This window comes from Triturus cristatus, chromosome 4_1, assembly GCF_964204655.1.
Source record: "Triturus cristatus chromosome 4_1, aTriCri1.1, whole genome shotgun sequence".
Classification (NCBI taxonomy): domain Eukaryota; kingdom Metazoa; phylum Chordata; class Amphibia; order Caudata; family Salamandridae; genus Triturus; species Triturus cristatus.
The window spans coordinates 356,076,414-356,100,081 of record NC_140585.1 but is presented as its reverse complement, the minus strand read 5'-3'; the positions used below and the strand labels follow the sequence as shown (position 1 = coordinate 356,100,081).

General features: G+C 45.2%; 1 protein-coding gene across 6 annotated transcripts in view; it reads left to right on the top strand.

The window, feature by feature from the left end:
- Positions 1-23,668, top strand: part of CAPRIN2 (caprin family member 2) — a 699,936-nt gene that overhangs the window by 10,567 nt on the left and 665,701 nt on the right. For all 6 annotated transcript variants that reach the window (XM_085652361.1, XM_085652359.1, XM_085652360.1 and 3 more), the window contains exon 2: positions 4,759-4,984. In XM_085652361.1, coding sequence (XP_085508487.1) covers positions 4,772-4,984 — 213 coding nt within the window. In that variant the 5' untranslated portion in view covers positions 4,759-4,771. The remainder of the gene's footprint in view (positions 1-4,758; positions 4,985-23,668) is intronic.

Here is a 23,668-nt window from a genome sequence, read left to right as displayed (position 1 = left end):
TTTACCTTTGTTACTCTATCGTACAACCATCCATACAGCGACTCTCACATTCACCCATACAGCCACTGACATACCCACTCACATAGTTACACAGCTACTCATATAATGTTAGAAGTAGTATTACTCATTATTAGTACTGGAAGTACACAAATGTAACTTTTGTAGTAGCTTCTTATGTGTTATGTTATGTGTTAAGTCATAAATCTTTAGAAAACTCACAATCACTTTGTCATCAGATCTCACTGCACATATCATGAGTGATGTAATATGTGAGGTCATAAGCAGTGTATTGTGGGGGTGTAAGTTATAGTTGGCTCGGTCAACTAACTGCTGGATTTCACTGTTTTTGTACAAGTGAAATCTGAGCCTAACTATGGCCCTATAACCTTTAGTTTTTTCAGTGAATTTCTAAGGTTTAAAAAAAATATATATATATATCGGGTCAAATATATACACCTTGATTGAGAATTGTCAGCATCTATTCCTACTTCTGCCTGGCCCTAGTTTTATTTCTCAAAATCTGGTCATCCTAGCTTCCTCCATCCATCCCATTTATTTGCCCTGCACTTATTTCTGCCACCTCCGGGCAAACTCTGGCTTGTTTCTGTAGCCATGTCTACAAGACCCACTCTTCCTAGATACTGCCAGAGTGGTGTCCAAGGGAATAAGGAAACCTGCCCCCTCCCTCACCCCAAAGTACATGGAGCCTCCACTCCTGGACATACTTTCGGAAAAAAGAGAAGTAGCTGAGCCCTGGAAGGACCTAGTGCTTGGAGGAGAGGGGCTTCCCCCTCGGGGGTGGGTCCTTGCATTCAGCTTCAGTAGTGCAGCTCTTCTCCAAAGACACCCCCACCCCTGGGCGCAGGGATGACTGAAACCCTCCTCCTAGTTACCTTGAATGCTCGTCCTACTCCCTTATTTCTGTCCCTCACAGAGAGCTGGCTGCACATGCCTGCACACAGCCTTGACGCGAGGAGAAGATGAGGAGCAGAACATCACCTTTTCTGAATTTAATGCCATTTTAAGACTAAGACAAGCATGGAGCTGGACGCAAGATTTGTATCCAAATTGCACCTGGTAGCAGATTACGCAGGAGGAGTTTTCTTGCTTGTGATAGGTGAGTTTCGGTCCGCAGAGCAGAAACTTGTGTTTTGAGGTGTACAGCGCACCTTCTCTACTTAACAGAAGACTTAGAGCAATGCAAGTTACCAAGACTGATTGGTGCGCCAACAATTTGGCAGGTAAGGGAACTGTGAAGCCAGAAGAGAAAGCGACATGCACAAAGTCACACAATTTGTGCATGTAGAGTAGTCTGGATTCTTACACGGGTCTCCTGGTTCAATTAAGTCCAGAGGACACGTCCTGGGTATTTTTTCTTCTCACATGGTTTTAAAAGTGTAAGAGGGAAACCCAAATTAGATGTTTAACACATGAAACTGTGCTAATACACACATTGTATATGATTAGGCATAATTCATCAAACTGCGAATTATTGATGTGCATTTTTTAAATCCCATTTCAACCTGAGCTTTATCTGGCATTTTTAAACAGAGGAGTGTTACCTACTACACCTGTTCCCCAAACTCCTCACACATGCCTAGAAAGCCCTCCACAACGTCAGACCAGCATACCTGAACCACTGACTCTCGTTCCATGTACCCGCCAAACACCTCTGCTCTGCCCAAGTGGTGCTTGCCACTAACCCTCGGATCCGCAAAACCTGGACCTGAGGAGCATCCTTCTCCTACCTCGGTGATAAATCCTGGAACGCCATGCCTCTCTACTCCAGGCTATTCCTGTCTGAAACAATTCAGTAAGGATCTCAAGACCTGACTCTTCGAATGAATCACATCGCCCAGACCTGCAATTTTGTGGCCATTTCAATGTAAAATCTAAAGATTGCAAATGAGTGTGCTACTGCTTCATGCTTTAGTTATGTATTTATTAAAAGTGATAATTTTTAAACCTAATTGGAGAAACATTACTGCCCTCGCCTGAATGAAAATACTGTTAATGAACTAAGAGGGAAGTCAGGGGTCATATGTATCCTATGTGGCTAGATTTGTATTATATATGGATAAAAAGTTTAGTCCATTAAATCAAACAAGTTTTTTTGTACAGCAGATATGCTGAACTCAAGTTTGAAGGTGACCTCATATGCGATAATGAAGAAAATGGTGGCTCAATAAATGTAATTACTTGCTCACGATCACATTATTTGAAACCCATGTATTGGACAAGAACATTACAAATAGGTAGGGTAGATTATTTGTCATGAGACCTGCATGCCTAGTAAAAGTTTTGGTTTTTCGAGGCCTGAAAATGTTTTTTTGCCATGGCGCTGTGCCCAGGATCCCCAGTACAAGGCCTAAGAGGTCAGGGTATTCCTACCCTGCCCTCTTCTCTTTATTTTTACGTTTTGTTTGGAAAACAGCTGAGGCAGAGTCCTAAGCTGGCTGCCAACACTTCCTGGTTGAAGTGTCGGTAGCCAATAAGATCTCTGCAGGAGATCATCCATATTTGTGAAGTATTTGCACTTCTAGTTGTACAAATTTGGATTTCTTTAAATATCTCAAACTAATGAATGAATTTACACCAAATAACTAAATGGGTTCTTTTTGGACCACGTGCTACCTTTCTGCCAAATTTGGTGCAATTCAACCCATCAGTTCAGGCTGGAGCTGGGGCTAAAATTCCTATGGAAATTAACATAGGAAACACTTTTTTTTACCCCACCCCGTTTTTACGCTCCCCGCTTGACGGATCAGCCCAAAACTTTCCATACACAATAAGACCCACCGCGCACTTTTGGGTAAAATTTCATCCAGATCCTTCAACTGGCAACTAGGCAACTCAAAAGCTTTTCCTATGGAAACTAGGTCCAACTATAGCTACCTACTGGCAACCACCAGTAGGGCAGAAATATGGTTAATTTGAATCCAAAAATATCTTGTAAAGAGAACTGTTCTGGTTAGCATATCCTATTTTGGTTAAGCATTCCCCAGTCTAAAAAATAATCTATTCTCCTAGGCTGCTCCAAGCCCCCAGCGATGCCATAGCTCATGCTTGAATGTAACTGAGACATTACTAAGCCTACTTACTTGCCTAGCCTCATTGAGGCATACATTTCAAATGGATCCAAACGTAGCTGAATGTTGGAGACACCCTTTCTAATACCTTTATAAGCTATTCGTATCCCAATGATCTCATGGTTCGTGGATCGAACAGTCTTTCACAAATACAAGAAGTATGCCCCCACATTTTTGAATGTTTGGTGGAAGTTGTGGCATGCCTTAGACCTTGATTGTGAAAACAGTGCCTTGCAGAGTTGATTCTGGCGCTTCCATTTAAAATGAACTGCACAGTACTCCTATATTAAACTTGTTACTCTGCAGAGTTTAGAAAAAGCGTAACCCTGTAGTATACCAAGTTTATGTAACAGATGGATTTTTTTAGTTTACTGGAACGTTTTGTGCCTCACTTTGATACAAATGTAACATTAATAGTCATGCAGTTACTCACCAGAAAGGACCAGAAATGAAACTTAAAAGGTGACACCCTTAAAAGCCCATAACATAATAAAGCATTAAGAGTATGATCCGTTTAGCGCCACATCTAAAGTCATGTATTGAACACATCAAAATCTTAACAGAATCACTCAAATGAACAGAGATGTTCCCCTTCTGTTTTAGATGAAATTTAATTGAAAAAACTTGTCTTAGTTTTTAAGTAAGCGATAAAGGACACAACTAGCAATTCAGTATGCAAAATAACTGAAAAAATCCCGAACAGTAAACTCCAGATTGTGTAAATCACATCTTCAAACACCTGTTCAAGTCTGTTCTTTAAGATTGGAAGACCTTACTTGCTTTTGATATCCTTTACTCAGTCTCGAAAACGAAAATGGGTGCTCAGATACTTTAAATCCTCAAGTATAATCCACGATGGTTTTAATATCTTAATTTTGAAAAGTAGTTTTCGTGTTCAGCAATGCATTTCTCAGTTGCTCAGCTACAAAAGTGCATTTAGTGGGACATCCTACTGGAGAATGATCAACTACATTTGGCCTCGTGTATAAAGGTATTTCTTAATTGATATATTACTATGTATACTTTCGTCTTGGTTTAATTTGCAGATTTCATATAGGGATATGATCGTGCATCACTGTTAAAGCCTGTGGTACCAAATGTTCCGCACAGTCATATTTTTGTGCGGTCTTGGTTTATTCAGTTAGCCACTTTGCATGGCTGATGGATCCACATTTTGCCAATCCTTCCTCTTTCCTGCCTACAGTTAGTGATTTTTATAAACTTTAGGTTGTGGTTTGTGAAACTAATTACCAAGCTCCTGCCATGCAATTATTTTACCAACTGTTCCACTCTTGCTGGTGACGGATTCTGTTTTGTAGGAGTATCTGCATTTTACAGGCTATTATCTTAAGCATTTCAAATTAAAAAACAGAAAAAAGCCAGCACTCCTTATATGTATGCATCATGGCAGTCATTCTAATGATCTTATGCATGTGTGTATACATGTATGGTTTGGGTCTTAAACAAGTAGTCTCTGCATCAGTTAACCTGGTGGAAGTGATGTTTTAATTAGAGTTGGAATTGTCCATATTTAGGGCTTTTGTTCTTTGGTATTCAACTTCTGTAGTTAAAGTATTAGATTCCACTTCCAGTGTGGTTTGTGAGGTAGCAAAGAAAGTTCTGGCTTATTAATCCTAATGGAAAACCTTTGTTTGATATTTCTTTCTAGATCTACCAGTTCAATGGTGCAGCTTTCCCAGTCCCCGTGCCGCCGGCTCTCTATAGAGAAGAGCATGAAGCTGAGTAGGCAGCAGGACGATGGGAGCCCTCCTTTACTGAAAGCCCTCCCTGTGGTGCTGTCCTCTGCGAACACTCAATACCAGGCATACGAGACGTACATTGATAATGGCCTTATATGCCTCAAGCACAAAATCAGGAACATAGAGAAAAAGAAGGTAGTATGTGCAGTTTGTTCCTTTTTTAAGCGCAACTAGTGTAAGGGTAAACTAGATCTGCTCAGTTTGTGGAATGAAGCTGTTCTAATAAGTTATATGTGAAATGCAATTATGTTACCAACTTGGGATACCGTTAACCTTGTGATTTTCACATTTATAATTATGCAGTTGACTGTATTGATGTATGTATGTGAATAAACGTTCTATGAGCTTTTCAATGTTAAGATTTTATCAACCATTTTTTTTACAGAACTTATTTCCAGCCATTTTAATATAGTATTGCTCAGTAACCAGTTAATATAAAAAATGTTTCTTATCTAGCGTTCAGATTAAAGCATTAATAAACACCTTTCCTTGTGGAGGCTGACCCGATTGAAAATAGAGCTTATCTCTACGTTTCCTAATGGGTTACTTAACACTCTCCAACATCTCAACAGAAACCCTAGATTAAAGGGCAACCCATGCTGTGATTTTTTTTTCTTCTATTTTTGGCCTTAGATTGTGAGCCTAACAGTTTCAGAATAAAGTCATTTACTTCATTTTCGCCTGGTGTGCAGCGGGCTCCTTTGCGGCTAAACCCATTTCCTTCTGTCATCTACGGTACAAGGACCATATTGTGCAGGCACACTCCCTAACTGAAGTTCAGTATTGTCTAGCGCTGCGTAAACTAAGGCTTTAGCTTAGCTCTACAAGGTTTGACTTTCCCGCCACAGGTGCCTGAACTTAGCTCAGTGCACAAACGCTTGAACGTGAAAGTACAGGTTATTGCCCCACATAACCCCACTGGATAGATACTTGTTGTGTCTGTGCTTTCTGTGTTATGAACTGTCCCAATTTTGTTTTTTAAAATATCACACACCAGTTCTGCACCAAGAGATAAGACTCCTAATATGGAAAAGGAATATGACGTTATCCCGCTAACTATTACCCCGCATTTTTTACAACGCGGGTGCAATTACTCAGCAATACCATCACCCCGCAAACTTTTACCCCACATGACTTTACCACGCATGCCATTACAACGCAAATGGCGAAGTCATAAACTTAGTAAAAGTACTTACCCGATATGTATATATGTGTGTGTGTGTATATATATGTATTGGGGTGTGTGTGTATATGTATGTGTATATGTATATTGCTCTTTGCACCCCAAAACCACAACCCACCCTAAAAATGCCCATGTACACCAAATCCTAAATACCCCAAAAATATCCCACCACCCCAAACCCACCCTTAACCCTAACAATACCTCTTCACCCCAAAACCTAAACCCACCCTGAACCCTAAAAATGCCCCTGTACCCCAATCCTAAATACCCCTAAATACCCAAGCACCCCAAAATCTAAACCCACCCTATACCCTAAAATTACCCTATGCACCCTGTTAGACCTACCAGTCCTCTGGCTGTCCCCTCCTCATTTTTTCTTCCTTTACCCTCTAATTTTTCTGTCCACTAGTTTTTTTTGGGTGTTGACTTAGAGGCTCTGGGCGCCCCATTATCACTAATTGATGGTGTGGCGCAAGGTGGTTCCCTAAAATGGAGGGAGGGAGAGAGCTCTTCCACAAAATGGTGGCCTAAAACTGTCACCTCAGAACCTGGGCCATAGGCTGGCATGAGGAGTTCCAGAACCTTCTGCACCACTCTGGATAGTCCGGGCCCAGGCTATATATAGAGGTGAGTTGCGGCGGCCATTTTAGGTGGGGTGGAAGGTGTGAAGTGAGGTGGTCAGGAGCAAGGCACCTGAGTGGGGAGGTAGGTGCGCTGGAGGGGCGGGGGGGGGGGGGGAGAACTAACTGTTCTTAGGGCCTGCTGTTTCTTCCCCCACAGTTGATACTACCCCCTACCTCGTGACCTAGCCTTGCCTTCAACCTCTAACTCTGGGATCACGTTATCAGTCTGTGTTTCCCGCCTAGTCAGGACCCCTGAAGAGAACTGAGTGAGAGTGACCTTCACCGACCTTATCCACCATTTCCCTGACTTTGCTTAGCTGAAGCGACCCTGTGAGAGTAGGAGGCGCTGGGTGTCAAACAATTCACCACCCCTCAAACTGTGGGCCTGACCTTAATTTCTACACCCCCCATTGAAGAGATCCTTAAAGAACTCACCACTGTGGCCTGGGGGCCAGAAAGATTGTCCCTGCTATTGCTGGAGCCCGCGGAGAAGCCCGGGGCCCTGTCGCTGACGTCACAGCTGAGTTTGCGTGGTCCCCAGGGCTGAGGAGGCCGCTAGAGTTTAGGGAGGGCCTTGTTAGGCCGAGCAGACTAATCGATGCCGCGTAGGCCTGAAGCCGGTGTCTCCTGTCATCTGACAGGGGCGGACTGTCAAGCGCCGCCCCGCCGCTTCACCTGTCGCTGACTGGGCCGCGCCCCCGTAGGCCGCACTGTCATTGGCGGCTGCGGGTGCGCCCTGGCTGTGGTGCGTAGTCAGTGCGGAGCCTCGAGAGGTGTGTCCGACCCGGACATCGCCGGGAAACCTGCACGGCTGACGGAGGATCTTCGCTAGGGCCGGTGAGGCCGAAGTCTGAGGTAAACCCTGAGGAGGAGGGCGGGAGGCCTGGGAGAAGCCCAGTGCACGCCCCTCCCTCGGGGAATCCGATCGCCGGGCCTGGTTGGCCTGGAACTACCCCAGAGTGGGGAAGCGGTCGAACCATGGCCCAGTGAATTCGTGCCAGTGTAATACTAAACGTTGGCCCCTAGAGTGGAAATAACTGCCTCCCCAGTCAACATGAGTCCCCTACGGAGGTAGCCAGTTCAATGCTCAGCGCTTGGTCCCCTTGATGAAAAGCATAAGTGAAGCGCTATATTTAATGACTCTACTCAAAGTACTATGTGATCGCTAAGAGAAACGCTATATTTAATGTCTCTACCTGAAGTGCTATGTGATCCATAAGTGAAGCACTATAGTTAATGACTCTGCTCAACGTACTATGTGATTGCCAAGTAAAGCGCTATGTCTAAAGACTCTAAAGTGGTAGGAAATCGCTATGTGAAGTGCTAGGTTTAGACCCTCTATTTAAGGCGCTATGAAATCGTTATAGGTAGTGCTATATTTAATGTCTCTGTCCAAAGCACTATTGAATTGGCAGTACTGTGATTGATCATCAGGTGGCGTGCTTGATTTCGTAACAGATTTAAAATGTCTATGCAATGCCAATCTGGTCACGAAGAAATGTTTAGACCCTAAAGTGAAGCGGATAAAAGCTAATTAGGGCCATTTGAAAGGAAAGGAAAAGAATGATAAAAGAGAAGATAAAGCTTTTCTAATTTCTCTAAATTCCTTGGTGTAGTGTCGTTTTTAGTGGTGGTACGCTGGAGTGCTGAGTTGAGTGGAATGAAAGCACGACATAATACTCCGGAATGAAGCCTGATCACCTGAGCCAAGCTACCAAAGGTCTTTAGGTCCAACACACCCCATAACCCAAACCCACCCTTAACCTTAAAAATACCCCCTGCACCCCAAAACGTATAGCCCTACACTCCAAAACCATATACTTACCTTAAACTTAAATTTAAAAAACGTATGCTTTTACCATTCATTAATTTACAACTAATTTCGTTGTAAAAGCATGCGTGGTAAAAGCATATAATATGTAAATTCCATGCGTTATAATGGTATTGCGGGGTAATGGTACTTGCGTAAAAGTTTCGTTGTAGAGGTTGATTACCATGGAAAAGTGTTTTATTCCAGCAGGCTCATCCTGTTGCTTAGCACTTGTAAAATAACCACACAACGTCAAAGGTAGACAAGCAGAAAATTGAGTCTGGCCTTAGGGTCTTTTGTCTGAATGATGTAGGTGGGTCAAATATATACATATGATTTTATAATTTCAGAAATAAGATATCATTTTCTATAGCTAAAAGAATCCATAAATTTGGCTTAAACATAAAATGCGTATGTAAAGTATCATGAAAGATATGATGGCGCAAAATAACGTTACAAGTTTTGCATGAAAACCTTTTTCAAAGCCTGGCATGTTTCAAGCAATAAGTAGAAATGGTACATTATATAAAATATATTGTAAAAAGCATATTCTATCATGTCTATTAAGAGATGGGGTTTTGGTGATTAAACAGACCAGGAATGATATTGAATATGCCAAATTGGAAAAAATGCAGCTTTAAAAAACGTTTTTTAATATAATTTTTTTCTTTGTGACAGTCTTTGTAATGGATAATACAAAAGATCCTGTGTTTCCTGTCTAATCATGATGTTCTCAGTCCTCATCTGAGGATATTGCAATTGCGTCAAGCTCTTGAGGCATACGTGTGCCACTGAAAGACTGTCACGTTGTGCATGGTGTAAGATTGTGAGTGGATGGCCTAGGAAGTGTTTGTATCTCTAAGGCACTCAGATGGTGAGTGTGAGGAAATGGGGTGTATTATATGATGTGGTTGTGCAACCTCGCACTGTAATACACTTCCCAACCCCATTAGGACCCTTGGGTTTCGTCTTCCAAACCCTCAGCTCAATCCTGGGTAGCTGAGGCACTGAGCAGCAAGGCTTACACAGAGGAACACGTGTTAAGCATTTAAACAGCACCAAAACAATTTAAGAAAATGACACAGCACTCCATTCTGACACAAATTTATAAAAATAGGCTGTATTTTCATAAGAGTTTAGACCCTAGAATGAAAAAGATCAACTGGAGGGTTCTAAAGATAGATTTTACAAGTAATAGACCTGTCCCCTGTTGCCCCCCTCCCTGGCTTTCCAATAAATGCACCGGGGGCAATACCAGCACCCCTCTTTTATATGTACTGCGTTATCCTTTATTACCACTTAAGAGAACATGAGTTGCGCATTAATTCTCCTCGCCCCCCTGGCGAGGGCATAGTGTTGCACTCCATGTTGTACTTTTGTTTGTTGTGCTGGTTCCTCCACTTATGCATGTACAGTAGTTCTTTCCACCTCACTTCGGCAACATAGGGCATTTGCATTGTATTCTTTAATGCTGTGATGACAACGGTTATTGTGTACACACCTTCGTAGTTAGCATTCTCCACCCATAACTTGGGCGACTACCCTTGACTGAGTACACGATAATGTGCTTCAAATGCTAACCACTTTTTCGATTTATATATTTTTAAATGTCAAACATGTACACCTTGGCAAAGTCCATGAATTGTAAACTTGGAAACTTTTTCAGAAACTGTTTCAAGGAAAAGTTGGGTAAGTATTAATGTGGTCTGTTGAAAGTACTTGACCAACTCAGGTGAGCTAGTCAGTGGGACCAGCTTGGTCCTCAAGAACAGTTGCCTTCACATAATCCTTCTACAGTTCCAGGCACTCCATCCGCGTTGCAATCGATTCCTATGGAGTGGTCCTGAGGCAAGGGATGTAGGCTGCTGGAGATGCTTTAAGGATGCTATGTATGCATCGTGGGCAACAGGGTTCTTCATCTAGGAATTCCTCTATCCACAAAGGTGATGAGGGAGTCCTGGTTGCAGGATTGATGTCCACGAAATGCTCTCTGGTCTGGTCGACTTTCAGTCGCCGCTGGACCACAAGTCGCTTGTTGTCACGGTCACAGGCCAATCCTTCCTGAGTCTATAACTGTCCTTCTGAAGGTCCTAGCAACTCTCCAATAGCACTTCCTGCTCAACAAACTCTGGTGCAACTCTTTGTGTCTGCTCTTTGTCCTCGGTGCTGCACAGTGGCGGTGGTAGTGGCTTGAAGACTTCGAGCTGCCAACCTTCCCCAGCAGACTTCTTCAGCGGTTGTATCCCAGTGCTGCGTACAGGAGGCCAGTCAGCTGGCCCTTGGAGATCTCGTGGCTTGACTGCACTCTGGAGACTGCTTCTCCTTGAGCAAGACATGGCAGGCACACTCCCCTTTGCTAGCCAGCAGGTGCAGTCCAACTCAGTGCAAACTCTTATCTGGTCCCTCCGTGCAGCAGGGCAGTCCTCCTTAGGTCCATCTGAGGTCTCTGAGGCAGAGGTGCCCTCTTTATGCTCTGAAAGTGCTCTCGGGGCAGGATGCTGTTGGCAGCCAATGGGTCACCAGGTTCCCTCCCACCTGATGACTTCCTGTCTAGTGCAGCATCTGGCTATCCCAGGATGCACCATTCTGCCCACTACCAAGATGACGAGACATCTCTTCAGGTGTACAGACCTCACTAGCCCACCCCTGGGTTGTGGCTACCTCAGGGCTCCATGCCCCTGGGGAAACTGGTTTGGCAACTGGCTTGCCCTCTCTACTTCCCGTGCCAGCCTGTCTACCTCAACCATGGGGCGCTCCTTCCCTTTGGTGCTACACATCTGCTCTTCAAAGGCAGCTTCAGCTTTTAAGCCTGCCTTTTGGGCTAAAACCCAAGAGCATTCCTGCAGAAGGGAGGTGACACCTTCCTGGCCTGTAATCCCTCATTGTTCTCCTTCCTGGAGTCGTTAACATGTCTCTCCATGAGATCAGAAAGCTCTCGTGGAGCAGGCTTAATGTGTGCCTGGAAAGGTACAGGAGTTTTAAAGATAACAATGTGGCAGCTTTGCTAAAGATGCACACAGCAACAAGTTACACTTTGACTTGAGATGCGGACGTGGTCTAGCTGGTGGCAAGATGGCTGCACCCTGAGTGAGCTCTGCCGGTCGAGCGAATGATCTGAGGAGATCTACACTTTTCCAGACCACCATAGTGCGGCTGCCCTGTCACCATCACCAGGTGCTGACACCACTCGGCAAATCCATCCTAAAGATGATTGATTCCAAAGTAGACCATCTTGCTGCCTGACTGGATCAGGTGAAGCAGTGCGTAGATTGCATGAATCTCAGATTGCACGCCTGGAATCTAGGGTTTCATATGCTGACGAACACCCTCACTGAAGACTGACCGCTTGTTAAAAATGGATACGGCACTGGAACTCATCCGCACCAAGAACAAAGACTTGGAATCGTGCTCTTGAAGAAATAATATCCGACTTATTGGAATCCCAGAGTCCACAGCCATCTCCAGGATGGAGGACTACCTGGAGACCCTACTCGGAACTGTTTGGCTCAATACTGTCGGGTCTTCATTGTAGAGCTGGCACAACAATCTCTTGGTCCGCGGCCGCCCTCCGGGACCCCCGCACGGCCAAAAATGAGCCTGTTTACTGAAATATCATGACTGCTATATAATCTTGCGGAATGCGCGAGATCAGGCATCAGGGTAATGCGCTCTCCTTCTACCCAGACTTCACCCTGGTGGTACAGATGGCGAGGCGCAATTTCTTACCAGCAAAACTAATCCTTCAACTGCAAATACAGTATACTGTCATGTATCCAGCGAAACTTCGCTACAGACTGCAAAGAACGTTACTTCACGGACTCCAAGGCAGCCATGTCTTATACGAAAAAACTAAGCAGAACATCATTGCACCCTTACAACTCACCCGGCCTGTTTGGAGATGGCCTCACCAGTGACAGACTTGGGCTTGCATACAAGGGCTGTCTACAAAACAGTCTTGAATCCTAATATCACATTAGACTGTTCTGCCAACATGGAAATAGCATGCTGCATGAAACGTGGTTCAATATAAACGTCTAGACATAATGTTATATTGCCCTTTGCTATCTTCAAATGCACTACAATGCTCGACCACCCTGCCCTTAGGCAAGGGAGTATTCCTGGAGAGTCCACGTGCCCCAACAGGATAATTCCCTTAAATGTCCACTATGTTTCAAAGTTGGGGATTTTTGGGTGGGGAGGGTGCTGCATCTCAACCTGATTGGGGGATTGGAGTGGGTGGGGGTGGACATGGGAGGATTGGGCTGGGCGCTGGACATGGGGCGTGTTACTTCTGGGGTATGTTGCTTCGTCGTTTAAGCTATCCCAGGAAGTTGTTAACTGCTGTATTAAGAGGCTACATCACTATTCCCAATGGAACAGTTAAACAAAATGGTCGCACACTGCTCCACCCACTAGCGTGTTACCCCGAAGAACTGTGGTCCCTGTAGTCAGCGTCGGCGGGTACGCCTATGCTCAGTGGTGCGTGCAAGTCAGAGTAGCGTTAGCCATCCCTGGACACGTGTTTCGCGGTAGTTGCCGCTCGTCAGCAGGGAGTAGGAAGAGTGTGGGGTTGCATGTGTAGGCTGCTAAAATCATATCAGGTCTGGTACCTCTCGTAGCAACGCAGGTGCGTAACCTACAGCCCGTCGGCTGTCTGGGCTCAGGGAGCCACTAAATAACTAAACAAAATGGTCGCACACTGCTCCACCCACTAGCCTTTTACCCCGAAGAACTGTGGTCCCTGTAGTCAGCGTCGGCGGGTACGCCTATGCTCAGTGGTGCGTGCAAGTCAGAGTAGCGTTAGCCATCCCTGGACACGTGTTTCGCGGTAGTTGCCGCTCGTCAGCAGGGAGTAGGAAGAGTGTGGGGTTGCATGTGTAGGCTGCTAAAATCATATCAGGTCTGGTACCTCTCGTAGCAACGCAGGTGCGTAACCTACAGCCCGTCGGTTGGACTAGCAGAGTGCGGCCAATCGGATTTTTGATTACATTCAGGCTCCCTTGAGCCGGTGGGGCTGACGAGCCTATGGCTACGCACCTGCGCGCCTTGAGTGGTACTTTACCTGAGAATATTTTTGGCAGCCTACGCAGCAACCCTACACACATACCTACTCCCTGCTGACGAGAGGCAACTACCTCGAAACACGTGTCCAGGGATGGCTAACGCAACACTTATTTTCATTTTAAACTTTTGGCATAGGCGTACCCGCCGACGCTACTTCATGGACCACAATTCTTTGGGGTAACACGCTGGTAGGACTAGCAGAGTGCGGCCAATCGGATTTCCAATGGAACAGTTCCCTGGTGGAGACAGAGACCTAAGGTGCACACACACAACTGATCCATTGCTGATGTAACTTTCCTAACATGGAATGTTAGGAGTATCAACGACCATCTCAAATCCCACCTCACGCATGCTTACCGTCGAGACCTAACGTAGACATGTTTTCTGCAAGAGATTCTTATTCACTACTAACACGGCCCAGCTCTGCGCCCTCTGGTAGGGTGACTCCTACTCATCTATATACTCCCATTATGCTAAGGGGGAGCTATACTACTTTTAAAAAGGGACTTCCCTGGGATGACTGCCACACTCACATAGACCCTGATGGCAGATATGCCGTATTGGCAGGTTCTCTATTTTCAACCATTGATTATAGCGGACATATATTGACCCAACTCGGACTATCCCAGTTTCTTCCTCCACATCTAGAGTTTGATAGCGAAACATAGCCTCTGCCCGAGTCTGGGATGGTGACTTCAATGTTGCACTACAATGAAGTCTGGATCGTTAAGCCACTAGACTACATCACCCACAAGCCATGGAAACACTAAACTCCCTCATAGTTGATAACGCTGTAATAGATGCATGGCGGCATGCCCACCCCAGGGAACTTGAGGGGACTTGCATTTCCTCCTCACATAATTCCTGGTTCAGCATTGATTTGTGGTTGGTGTCTAGGGACGTAGCCACCTGGTCTTCTGTCGACCATCTTGCGCGCACCTTGTCCGATCATTCCCTGTATATCTGGTACTTCAGATCCTCCAAACCCTAAGAAGTATGCTCTCATGGGGTCTCCCTCCACATGAGTAGAGGGATACGGCATTTAAAGAAGAAATTTGCAGAGCTATTTCCGAATTTGTTTTAATTGAACACTGACTTGGGCATCTCACCCTCCACATTTGGGAAACCTTCCAGGTAGTAATCCGTGGTGTGCATCGCTAAGCAATCTGGGGTGCTCTGGACGATCAGAGGAACTCTAGAAGTGCTGGAAGCGGTAATCAAAACACTAGATCAAATATACAGCATCAATCCCACATCTGACACATAAGCTGAGATTAGAACCAGAATGTCAAAATAACAGACTGAGGCAGAATGGGAGGTAAACTGCTTGGGATATGAGGCCCAGGCTTGGCAATACGGGGAAGGAGATATGCCCGTTAAGACACTGGCTGGTCTGCTGAGGAGACCATAAGCCTCTTCCTATGTTACTGAACTACTCAACTGTATCTGTTGCAGAGTTGCATCTCTTGCAGAGATAAACAGTGATCTCCTCCTACTCCTAACTCGGAGGCCGGGGAGGCGAGCAATCCGGACATCCTGCATCAATATTTTGAGTCAATTGAACTGTTATGGCTAGATCCGGGCCACAGAGAATAGCTGGATGTGCCTTTTACAGAGGAGGAAATTGCACAAGTCCTTGCAGGCCTCCCTGGCCTGACTACCATACGCCTCTACAAAGAGTATGCTACCATACTCCTACCTCATCTCATAGAGATGTACGAGTCCGTGTCAGTCAGCTAACTTCCCCTCCTCCCTTCGGGAAGCACTGATCACCACTATACTCAAGCTAGACAAAGTCCCTGAGCTTTGTGATTCCTATTGCCCCCTCTCGCTAATCAACATACACAACAAAATATATGCGAAACTATTAGCGAATGTGCTACTTCCACTCATGCCTCTAATTGTACACCCGACTAATCTGGTTTAATACCGGTAAGAGCTATATCACACAATCTATGCACGATATTCTCGGTTATGCATCAAATCAATCCCTCCTTGCCAGCAGTGTGGGCTCTCCTAGACGCCACCAAGGCATTTGACTCTCTGGCGTGGCCCTTCCTCTTCTCGGTCGTCTGGGTTTCAGTTCTGGCTTTATCCACAAGAACTGCATGTTATTCACTCTCCCCTCGGCACGCATTAAAATAAACTGTCAAATCACCTGGCCTATCACGATCGCGTGAGACACTAGGCAGGGATGCTCACTCTCCCTGCTATTATTTGTAATAGCTATGGAACCACTTGAGGCGCGATTGCGCCAACACCACACAAAGCATGGTATTGGCTTCACGGCCAGAGGACTAGTGGTGTCTTTGTATGCTGATTTCGCCCTATATATTTGCGAACCACACAAGAATCTGGAACCTGTGACGCAAGAGGTGATTCGTTTTGGTGGCCACTCGAGGATCCACATTAGTTGGCATAAGTCTATCCTGTTTTCCCTTACTGAAGTCACGCGCCCTTACCAAACAGAGTACCCACTAAAGTGGACAACCGAACCCACCAAATATTTGGGAATATGGCTAAGCAGAGACCTGGAAGAACTTTGGAGGGCAAATTATGAACGTGCAGTAGGTTGGCTTGAATCTAAAGTCCAGATATGGAAATACTTTGCTTTCAATGGCCGGGCATCTCGTGATAGCTAAGATGGTAGTCTAGCCAAAATATTTATCTCAATGTCCAGCTGCCCTCACGGCACAGTTCTTTAAAAGGTTACGCTCCATCATGACAATGCTGACATGGGAAGACAGATAACCGAGGGTTGCTTATGAAACACTGACACTGCCCTCCACACGCGGAGGACTGGGAGCCCCAGATTTAAAGCTGTATGCGCTCTGCGCCCAAGCAAGATTCCTCCACTTCTGGCTGCATCCCACGCAGTTTCAGCCACATTTGGCAGTGGAGGCAGACCAGTCGTCCCCTTGGCCCCTAACAATGGCATTATTCCAGCCGTGCTCAGCCCACAAGGTTGATATAAACATGGAGTGTGTGCTGGGCGTGGGAGGGCATCCATAGATGGACAGGCTCCAACATGTTACACGCACCATCCATTGCTTTTGCAGACAACCCCTCCCTTCACCCACTACATAACAAAGGAATGGCACGTCGAGCCAGGGCATTGGGTTTACATACGTTCGCTAACTTGTATCCAGATGGACAGTTTCTTCTCCCCTTCACTAATACAGCTACAAGAGAAACCACGCACCTAAACACTATTATATTATCAAATTAGAGCAACCTGCAGAAACAAACTGCGGATTCCTGGACCCCCATCGACCAACACAGCACTTGAATATGTCCATACAGCCTCATCACCGTGCAAATTAATAACCAGACTATATTCACTAACACTAGTACCTCGCCACTGGACACTGTGTGGGCTCGGCAGGCCTGGGAGGTGGGCATGGCCATGTCCGCGGACCAATGGTAATATTGCTGTAGCCAAATTGAACACCTTTCCCCAAATTACAGACTGCGATTAATACACTTCAAATATCTGCATAGGCTATACAGCACCCCAGTAGGTCTCCATAGGATGGGCCTGGCTAAAGACACAAGATGCTTACGGAGCTCTGCACCGGAAGCCACATTTACGCACCTGGCCTGGACGCGCCCGCGGGTGACCGACTACTGGTGCGCTGTATGTGAGACAATAAGTGCCATCACACTAGAACCCCAAACACCAGATTTCTCTATTTGTTTACTGGGCTATGTGGAGGAACTCCCAGACACACCAACGATTAATAGCGATGCTACTGCTGCCCAAGCGTAGGGTGGCAATTCACTGGGGTCGCAAACCAGCACCATCGGTAAAAGTGTGGCTTGCAGATGCCGCACACTGTCACTCAACTAGCCCCATATTGGCATCTCATGCCCTAGCAAGCCGCCCACACAATATCTGGGATCCACTTATAAACTATCTTCGCCAAGTTGATGATGCCGAAACAAACTCATGCTCCCCTAGCGCTCAAATATAATGCAAACTTCACTGGCACCTGGCTGGAAATGATAGCATGACGTCGCCGGGGGGCATATGACAGTTGACCCCACTCCCTACCCATCCCAACTACATTTAAAATAATCATATGTACTGCTGTGTATTATGCTATTAAGTTTTTGTGCTAACTAGCCCTCGCAATTAAATATCACAAATTTATTGTATTGGAATGAAACTAATTGTATGCCTCTTTTGAAATATAAATAACGCTTTAATACATTTTTTTTTAAATTTACTTTAGATACAAGGGCTTAATGTAACAAGTTGTTTGATACCTTGGAGTGCCCACTTTGGTCACACCGTTTAGGAGGTAGCTCAGCTGAGGGGTCAGCATGTAACCCTGAGCTTGCCAATTGGGCGACCAATTCTCTGTTAAAATGTTTCAGATCCATGACGTCCTCTACGAACCCTAAATATGACCTGTTTGTACCAGAATAATGCTGGTTCTGGAGTTTAGTGATAGACGTGCAGGTTTGTGGCAGAGAGTAATTGTAATGAGTATAAAAAGTTAAGGCAGTCATTCAAATGAAGGCAAAGATTGGATGTGTGCAGACTTCCTCACGTAATAAAAATGTCTAGGGAAAACCCCCTAGGTTTTCACACTTCGCTACTTCCTTAACCTAAAATGTTACTTCCCTTTGTAGATTAGTTAAGTGTAGGAGAAAGGAAGCATGGCTGCTTCCACCACTAATTGAACATCCCTCGGCCCCTCTAAAGTTACTGTTCCTTAACTCTGAAAATTATTTAGGATTGATGGCTTATTTTAGTTTTACCTTTACTTTCAGAGTACCTTTTAAAAGCTACATTAACTTTTTATCCTTACCACTGCTCCTGGGTGGCTGCAATATACCTTGACCACAGTTTTCACTTCAATTGCATTGTTGCTCCTGATCCTGTGTTTGGTATTGGGCATACAACTCTAGGAACACACTTTGGGTGACGGTTCAGTCTTCATTACTGTATTGGTAATAGTTATCGCATGTCTAGTTGTGTGCCCAATTGCTGAACTCTCTAGTGATTGCTCAGATCTGCCAACCGTCACTTATGGAGTCACTTGATGATCCCTAAGGTGTGAGATTGTCTCTAGTTGACAAGAATTGACTGGGGACTGGTGAGAAATGCACTCTGGTAGCTCCACCTTTGCAGTGTTCATGTTTTATTTTTCTTTCGAAATAACAATTTGACCACAGCATGTGTGCAGACTGGATACACTTTTGTCACCTAATGGGAGGCCAAAGGTTGAATGTTGTTGACCAGTACTCTTTTTCATCAGACACAAGTGTGCTGTGTGAGGGACAGTTGTGGGTTTCTGTGCATGGGTTAGTGCATAGGTGACTGCATGTCTGCTGGTGTTTGGGTATGTCTGGCTGTTGGAGTCTAAAAGTGTTGATCTTTGCACTTGGCTGTATGCGTTTGTTGATCTCTGTATGGGTGCAGTCTGTTAGTGTGTGAAGGATGTCTGCGCTTTCGTTATCTGTTTGCTTTGTCAGTGCTTGATTTTATTTTCGTTCAGCATCTGTAATTTATCAATAAATCTGGAGAAATGACATTAGAATTGTGAATAGAAGGTAATTAGTGTTTTGCATGTTCATATGTGACCTCCACAGAGCTGAGAAATTATAAATATTGGATTGGTGTCAAAGGATCTTTGAAGGACTCTATATGGAACATCATTTTAAGAATATTGCCAGCATGGCCTATTTTAATAGCGCCTGGGAAGGAGTGGAGATCAGAGGCATTTGATGTCCAGGGATAGACGGGAGGGCTTAAACATATTGCTTGCTTGGAGAGGTGGGGTGAAAGGTGGGAGGAATATGGCAATGGCTTGGTGTTTGAAAGAACCATATTAGAGTCCAATTCTGAGATTGAGCTCCGGTAAACTATTTGACTGAAGCTACTTCAATAGTCAATGAAGGCTATTCAGGCTCCAATAGAGGAGTGTGAAGGTTGAGGTCTTCCCTGGTTGCTCCAAAGCTTATGGAGTATTGATTGGCTATAGCCAATACATTACGTAATTATTTTGGGGGAGTGATAGTTAGCGACATGTTATTAGTTGTGAAATATTTTGATAAGCTTCCATGACTACTCGTAGCATTCTAAAGTTTTGGGCAGAGAAATGGGCAGAAGTAGAGCTCTGTACGCTTGGCTTTCTTTCCATAATGCCTTAGTTAGATAAAGGGAGTTTCTTCCATCTCCTCTCATGGGCATGCATGACTTTTGAGTATTTGTTTTTGCTGATCCAATGAGCAGTAATTCTGAGGATTCCTAGATTTGTCTAGGTTGGAAATCTGTTGACTATTCAGAAATGTTCTTGTTTGAAGAGCTTTAACGGTTGACTGTTGGTCCTAACCGGTTCATATAAGGCTTCCATATTCCTCTCCTTGTTGCGGTGGTATGCAGTTGTTAATGATAGTTAAGAATATTTGTACTGTATTATGTTTATTGGTTCATCTCTTTTCTACAAGGTGTCTGGGCTAATGCCTTCTCTACTGCAAACCGGATGTCCCTGATCATTGTATATTTATCCAGTATTAGGGTATCTTTCATAGATTCACATGCCTGAATCATTCCCAGTCGTCGGGATGGGAGTCCCCGGTACATACATAAAGTAATGTCCCATTCGATAAACAGAATAATAGGCCAAAGATCTCACATTAGTAACATATCCTGGTCCTTTTGTAATAAGGACCACACTCTAGAGCAACCAATCAGCCGCCACCACCCTCTGGAACCTTCCTGGAAGGAGCTCTTGTCACTCAGATTTTCTACCACACGTCGTGCTAAGGGAGTCTCCACTGAGCTCTGCTCAGGTTCTTTCAATATCTTTGGATTTAAGGTATTTTCTTTGGATATTTCTCTATCGGAGTGGAGTCTTTACTGTCCATGTCGGATACCCCTAAAAAAGGCCTTGTTAGGCCCTGTGAGACTTGCAAAAAGAGATTGCACGTTGATGACCAACACAGACTTCCTTTACTGTCTTTATCCAGATCATTCTCCTAAGGACTGTAAGGTATGTCGCACTTTTTCTACGAAAACTTTAAAAGATCGTGAGGGAAGGCTTTTGACTTGGCTGCAGAGACTTAAGGACAAAAGACCCCTTGTCCTCTGAGGGGAGTGAGACCTCATCAAAATCTTCTTCAAAAACTCCTCAAAATGCCCAGAGAAGTTTCTCCTGGTCCTTCTATGCAGCAACCTCAAAAGATGCAAACCGTCTTCAGAGGCTCCGAAGCTTAAAGATTTGCCTGCAAAAGTCTTCTCCCCTTCCAGGACCAAAGAAGCCAGCTCCAGACCCTCTAACTCCACCGCCGAGGGTGAAGCACACTTTCAAAAAGCCTTCCTCAGCCCCGTTGACTACCACCTCGTCGACAATGGCATTGACGACGACAATCTCCACAGATTGCCAATGGAGTGAGTTTGTCAACGACGACTAGTTCAACGTTATCAGTCTCGGCGGCGTTTCTTTCGTCGTCGACGGCACGTATCCCTTTGACAATCAAGATGAAGAAATCATCGACTGCAGCATAGACGACTCGACGCCGAGTGCATAGTCGTTGACTATGGATATACCGTCGACCTCTTTGACAACAAAAAGTACCTCGTCGACAGCCGCGTCTGTTACAATCGTCGACGATTCCTCGTCGACGATTCCTCGTCGACTAAGTCTATACTGACGTCGGCTTCGTCAACGACGCCTACGTCGGGACTAAAGTGCATATTTTCATCATAAAAATATGAAACGGAGGCTGTCGCCTTCTCTTACGTCACCCAGTAGGGTTCAGCCTTTGCCACCCTCGCACATGTTGGATGAGGAGGAGGATTCGGATGACAGCATGTTTAGGGCTGCAAGAAGTCCCTCTGAACTTAATGTTATCAATCAGAAAGATTCTGATTGACGATCAGAACATGGATGAGCAGGACTGTTATCACGAGGACATTAATCAGCGACAACTGCAGATGGTTTGTCTTCCTTCAGCCTTGGTCTCTGACCTGCAATTTATGATCTCTGACTGCAAAAAGGTTTCCTACCTCTGTGCCGTCTCCTGCTCCAGCGTTCTCACCGCCACAGAGTGCACGTCCCACCTCCTCCACCACCTCCCATTCCTGTTGAGGTGCCGGTACCTCCCCTTCCATCTACGGACTATGAGTATGACGGACAGGAAGAGGGGGAGCTTCAAGATACGCAGCCTCACCATGACGAATGGGACTACTATGTTATCCCTCTTCCCACATCGCCTTTACCTCCTCAGGCGGACTCTCCTCCGGAGGATCTAGGAGGTTTCCATAATCTCCTGGAGAGAGCCGCCCAACGATTCAAACTACCAATGCCGTTTCACCAACAAGACTGTTTCCTTTACGATTTCAAGGAACCTTTTAAAGTCTGTTAGGTCTATGCCCATCATAGACTACATTTGGGATCAAGGCATCAAGATCATGCAAAATCCGTCTACAGTTCCTCCAGTTCTGCCACGATTGGACAAGAAATACAAGGCTACAGACGACGCTCCAGCCTGTCTCATTGGGCATCCAAAACCTGATTCAGTAATTACTCAGGCAGCGCAACGCAGATCAAAAAACCCTTCTGCCCCACTTTCAGCTCCTCCGGATAAAGAGGGCAGGCGCTTGGACAATATTGAGAAACTGTTTTCCTCTGTCAGCGCTTACAGTCCGAGCGTCCAACTCACTGGCACTATTAGGACGCTACAACAGACAAATGTGGTCAGATATTGCACCATATTTGGAGTCCTTGTCGCAAGACACTAAAGACGAAGCAAAAAAGCTGCTTCTGGAAGGCGAAAGGTCGGCTTCTGAAATCATACAGTGCTATGGACATCGCATCAACTGGTTTCCGCCAACTGGCTGGGGCGGCAGTTCTGTGGCGCCAGGGGTGGCTTAAGGCAACATCATTCCGACCTGAAATGCAAACCAAAATCCTTTATGCCTTATGACGGACAACTCCTTTTTGGTAACCATATTGATGAGGCCCTCCAAGGTATTAAAAAGGACAGATCCGGCCAGAGCCCTGGGTACCCTTCAATATAAGAACACTAATTTTCGTGGCTCAAGGGGTAGAGAACTATACTCTACTAGAGGAGGTTACCAACAATATAGGTCTTCATATTCCTCCTCTAACCAATACGAGCCGCAGTTTCAGCAACTTCATACAACAAGTCTTCTTTTCGCCGAAAAGCTGTACGGCAGAAGGATTCCGCGCGACGTCAATGATTCCTCTCTACCGCCAGTCTGTTTCTTTTCCACCTTCCAGAGTGGGAGGAAAAATTTCCCATTATCTTCACAATTGGAGTCAAATCACAACGGACCGTTGGGTTCTTCAACTGGTGCAGTTCGGACATTCCCTGGAATTCGTCCAAACCCCACCGCCAACGCCCCCTCAACCTATGAATCACAAGCATCTGCACCTCTTATTCATGGAGATATCAGCGATGCTCCGGAAGGGTGCTATAGAACGGGTACCTGTCCATCAAAGAGGACAAGGTTTTTACTCCCGGTTCTTCTTGGTGCAAAAAAAGGAAAAGAAATGGAGACCAATCCTAGATTTGAGAAGTCTAAACAAATACTTGAACAAACAATCATTTCGCATGGTCACTATCCAAGAAGTCCTACAACTTCTCAATGCCACGGAGCTTCATCTCCTCTCCCTGCAAACACCAATTCCATTGCCGCTGTTTCCATCCTTCCTCACAATGAACCAGAGACAAGTCCAGTACCTGGACCCAGCATCTCTTAAATTATCGGTCTGGGTCCTGAGTTCCACGAGTTTCAAGATTTGAACATTCCTCCGGAATGCAGGGCTGTTCTATCCCGCGCTCTAGCAGATAGCAGAAACAGGACTTATTCCTTTAAATGGAAGAGATTCTGTATCTGGTGCAGGTCGGCTAAGGTGCATCCTTACACGTCTTCTCCAGAAGAGATTACCATATCTCCTCTATTTGGCTACTTCGGGTCTTGCCCACGCTTCGATCAAAGTTCACCTGGCAGCAATATCCCGTTTCAGGAGATCTTGTATTGGGCCTTCTCTCTGGTCAAACATATTAATAAAAGTTTCTCAAAGGTCTGTTTCTGACTTCCCCTCCTGTAAAGTCTCCGCCTCCAACATGGCAACTAAATACAGTACTTGCTCAGCTGA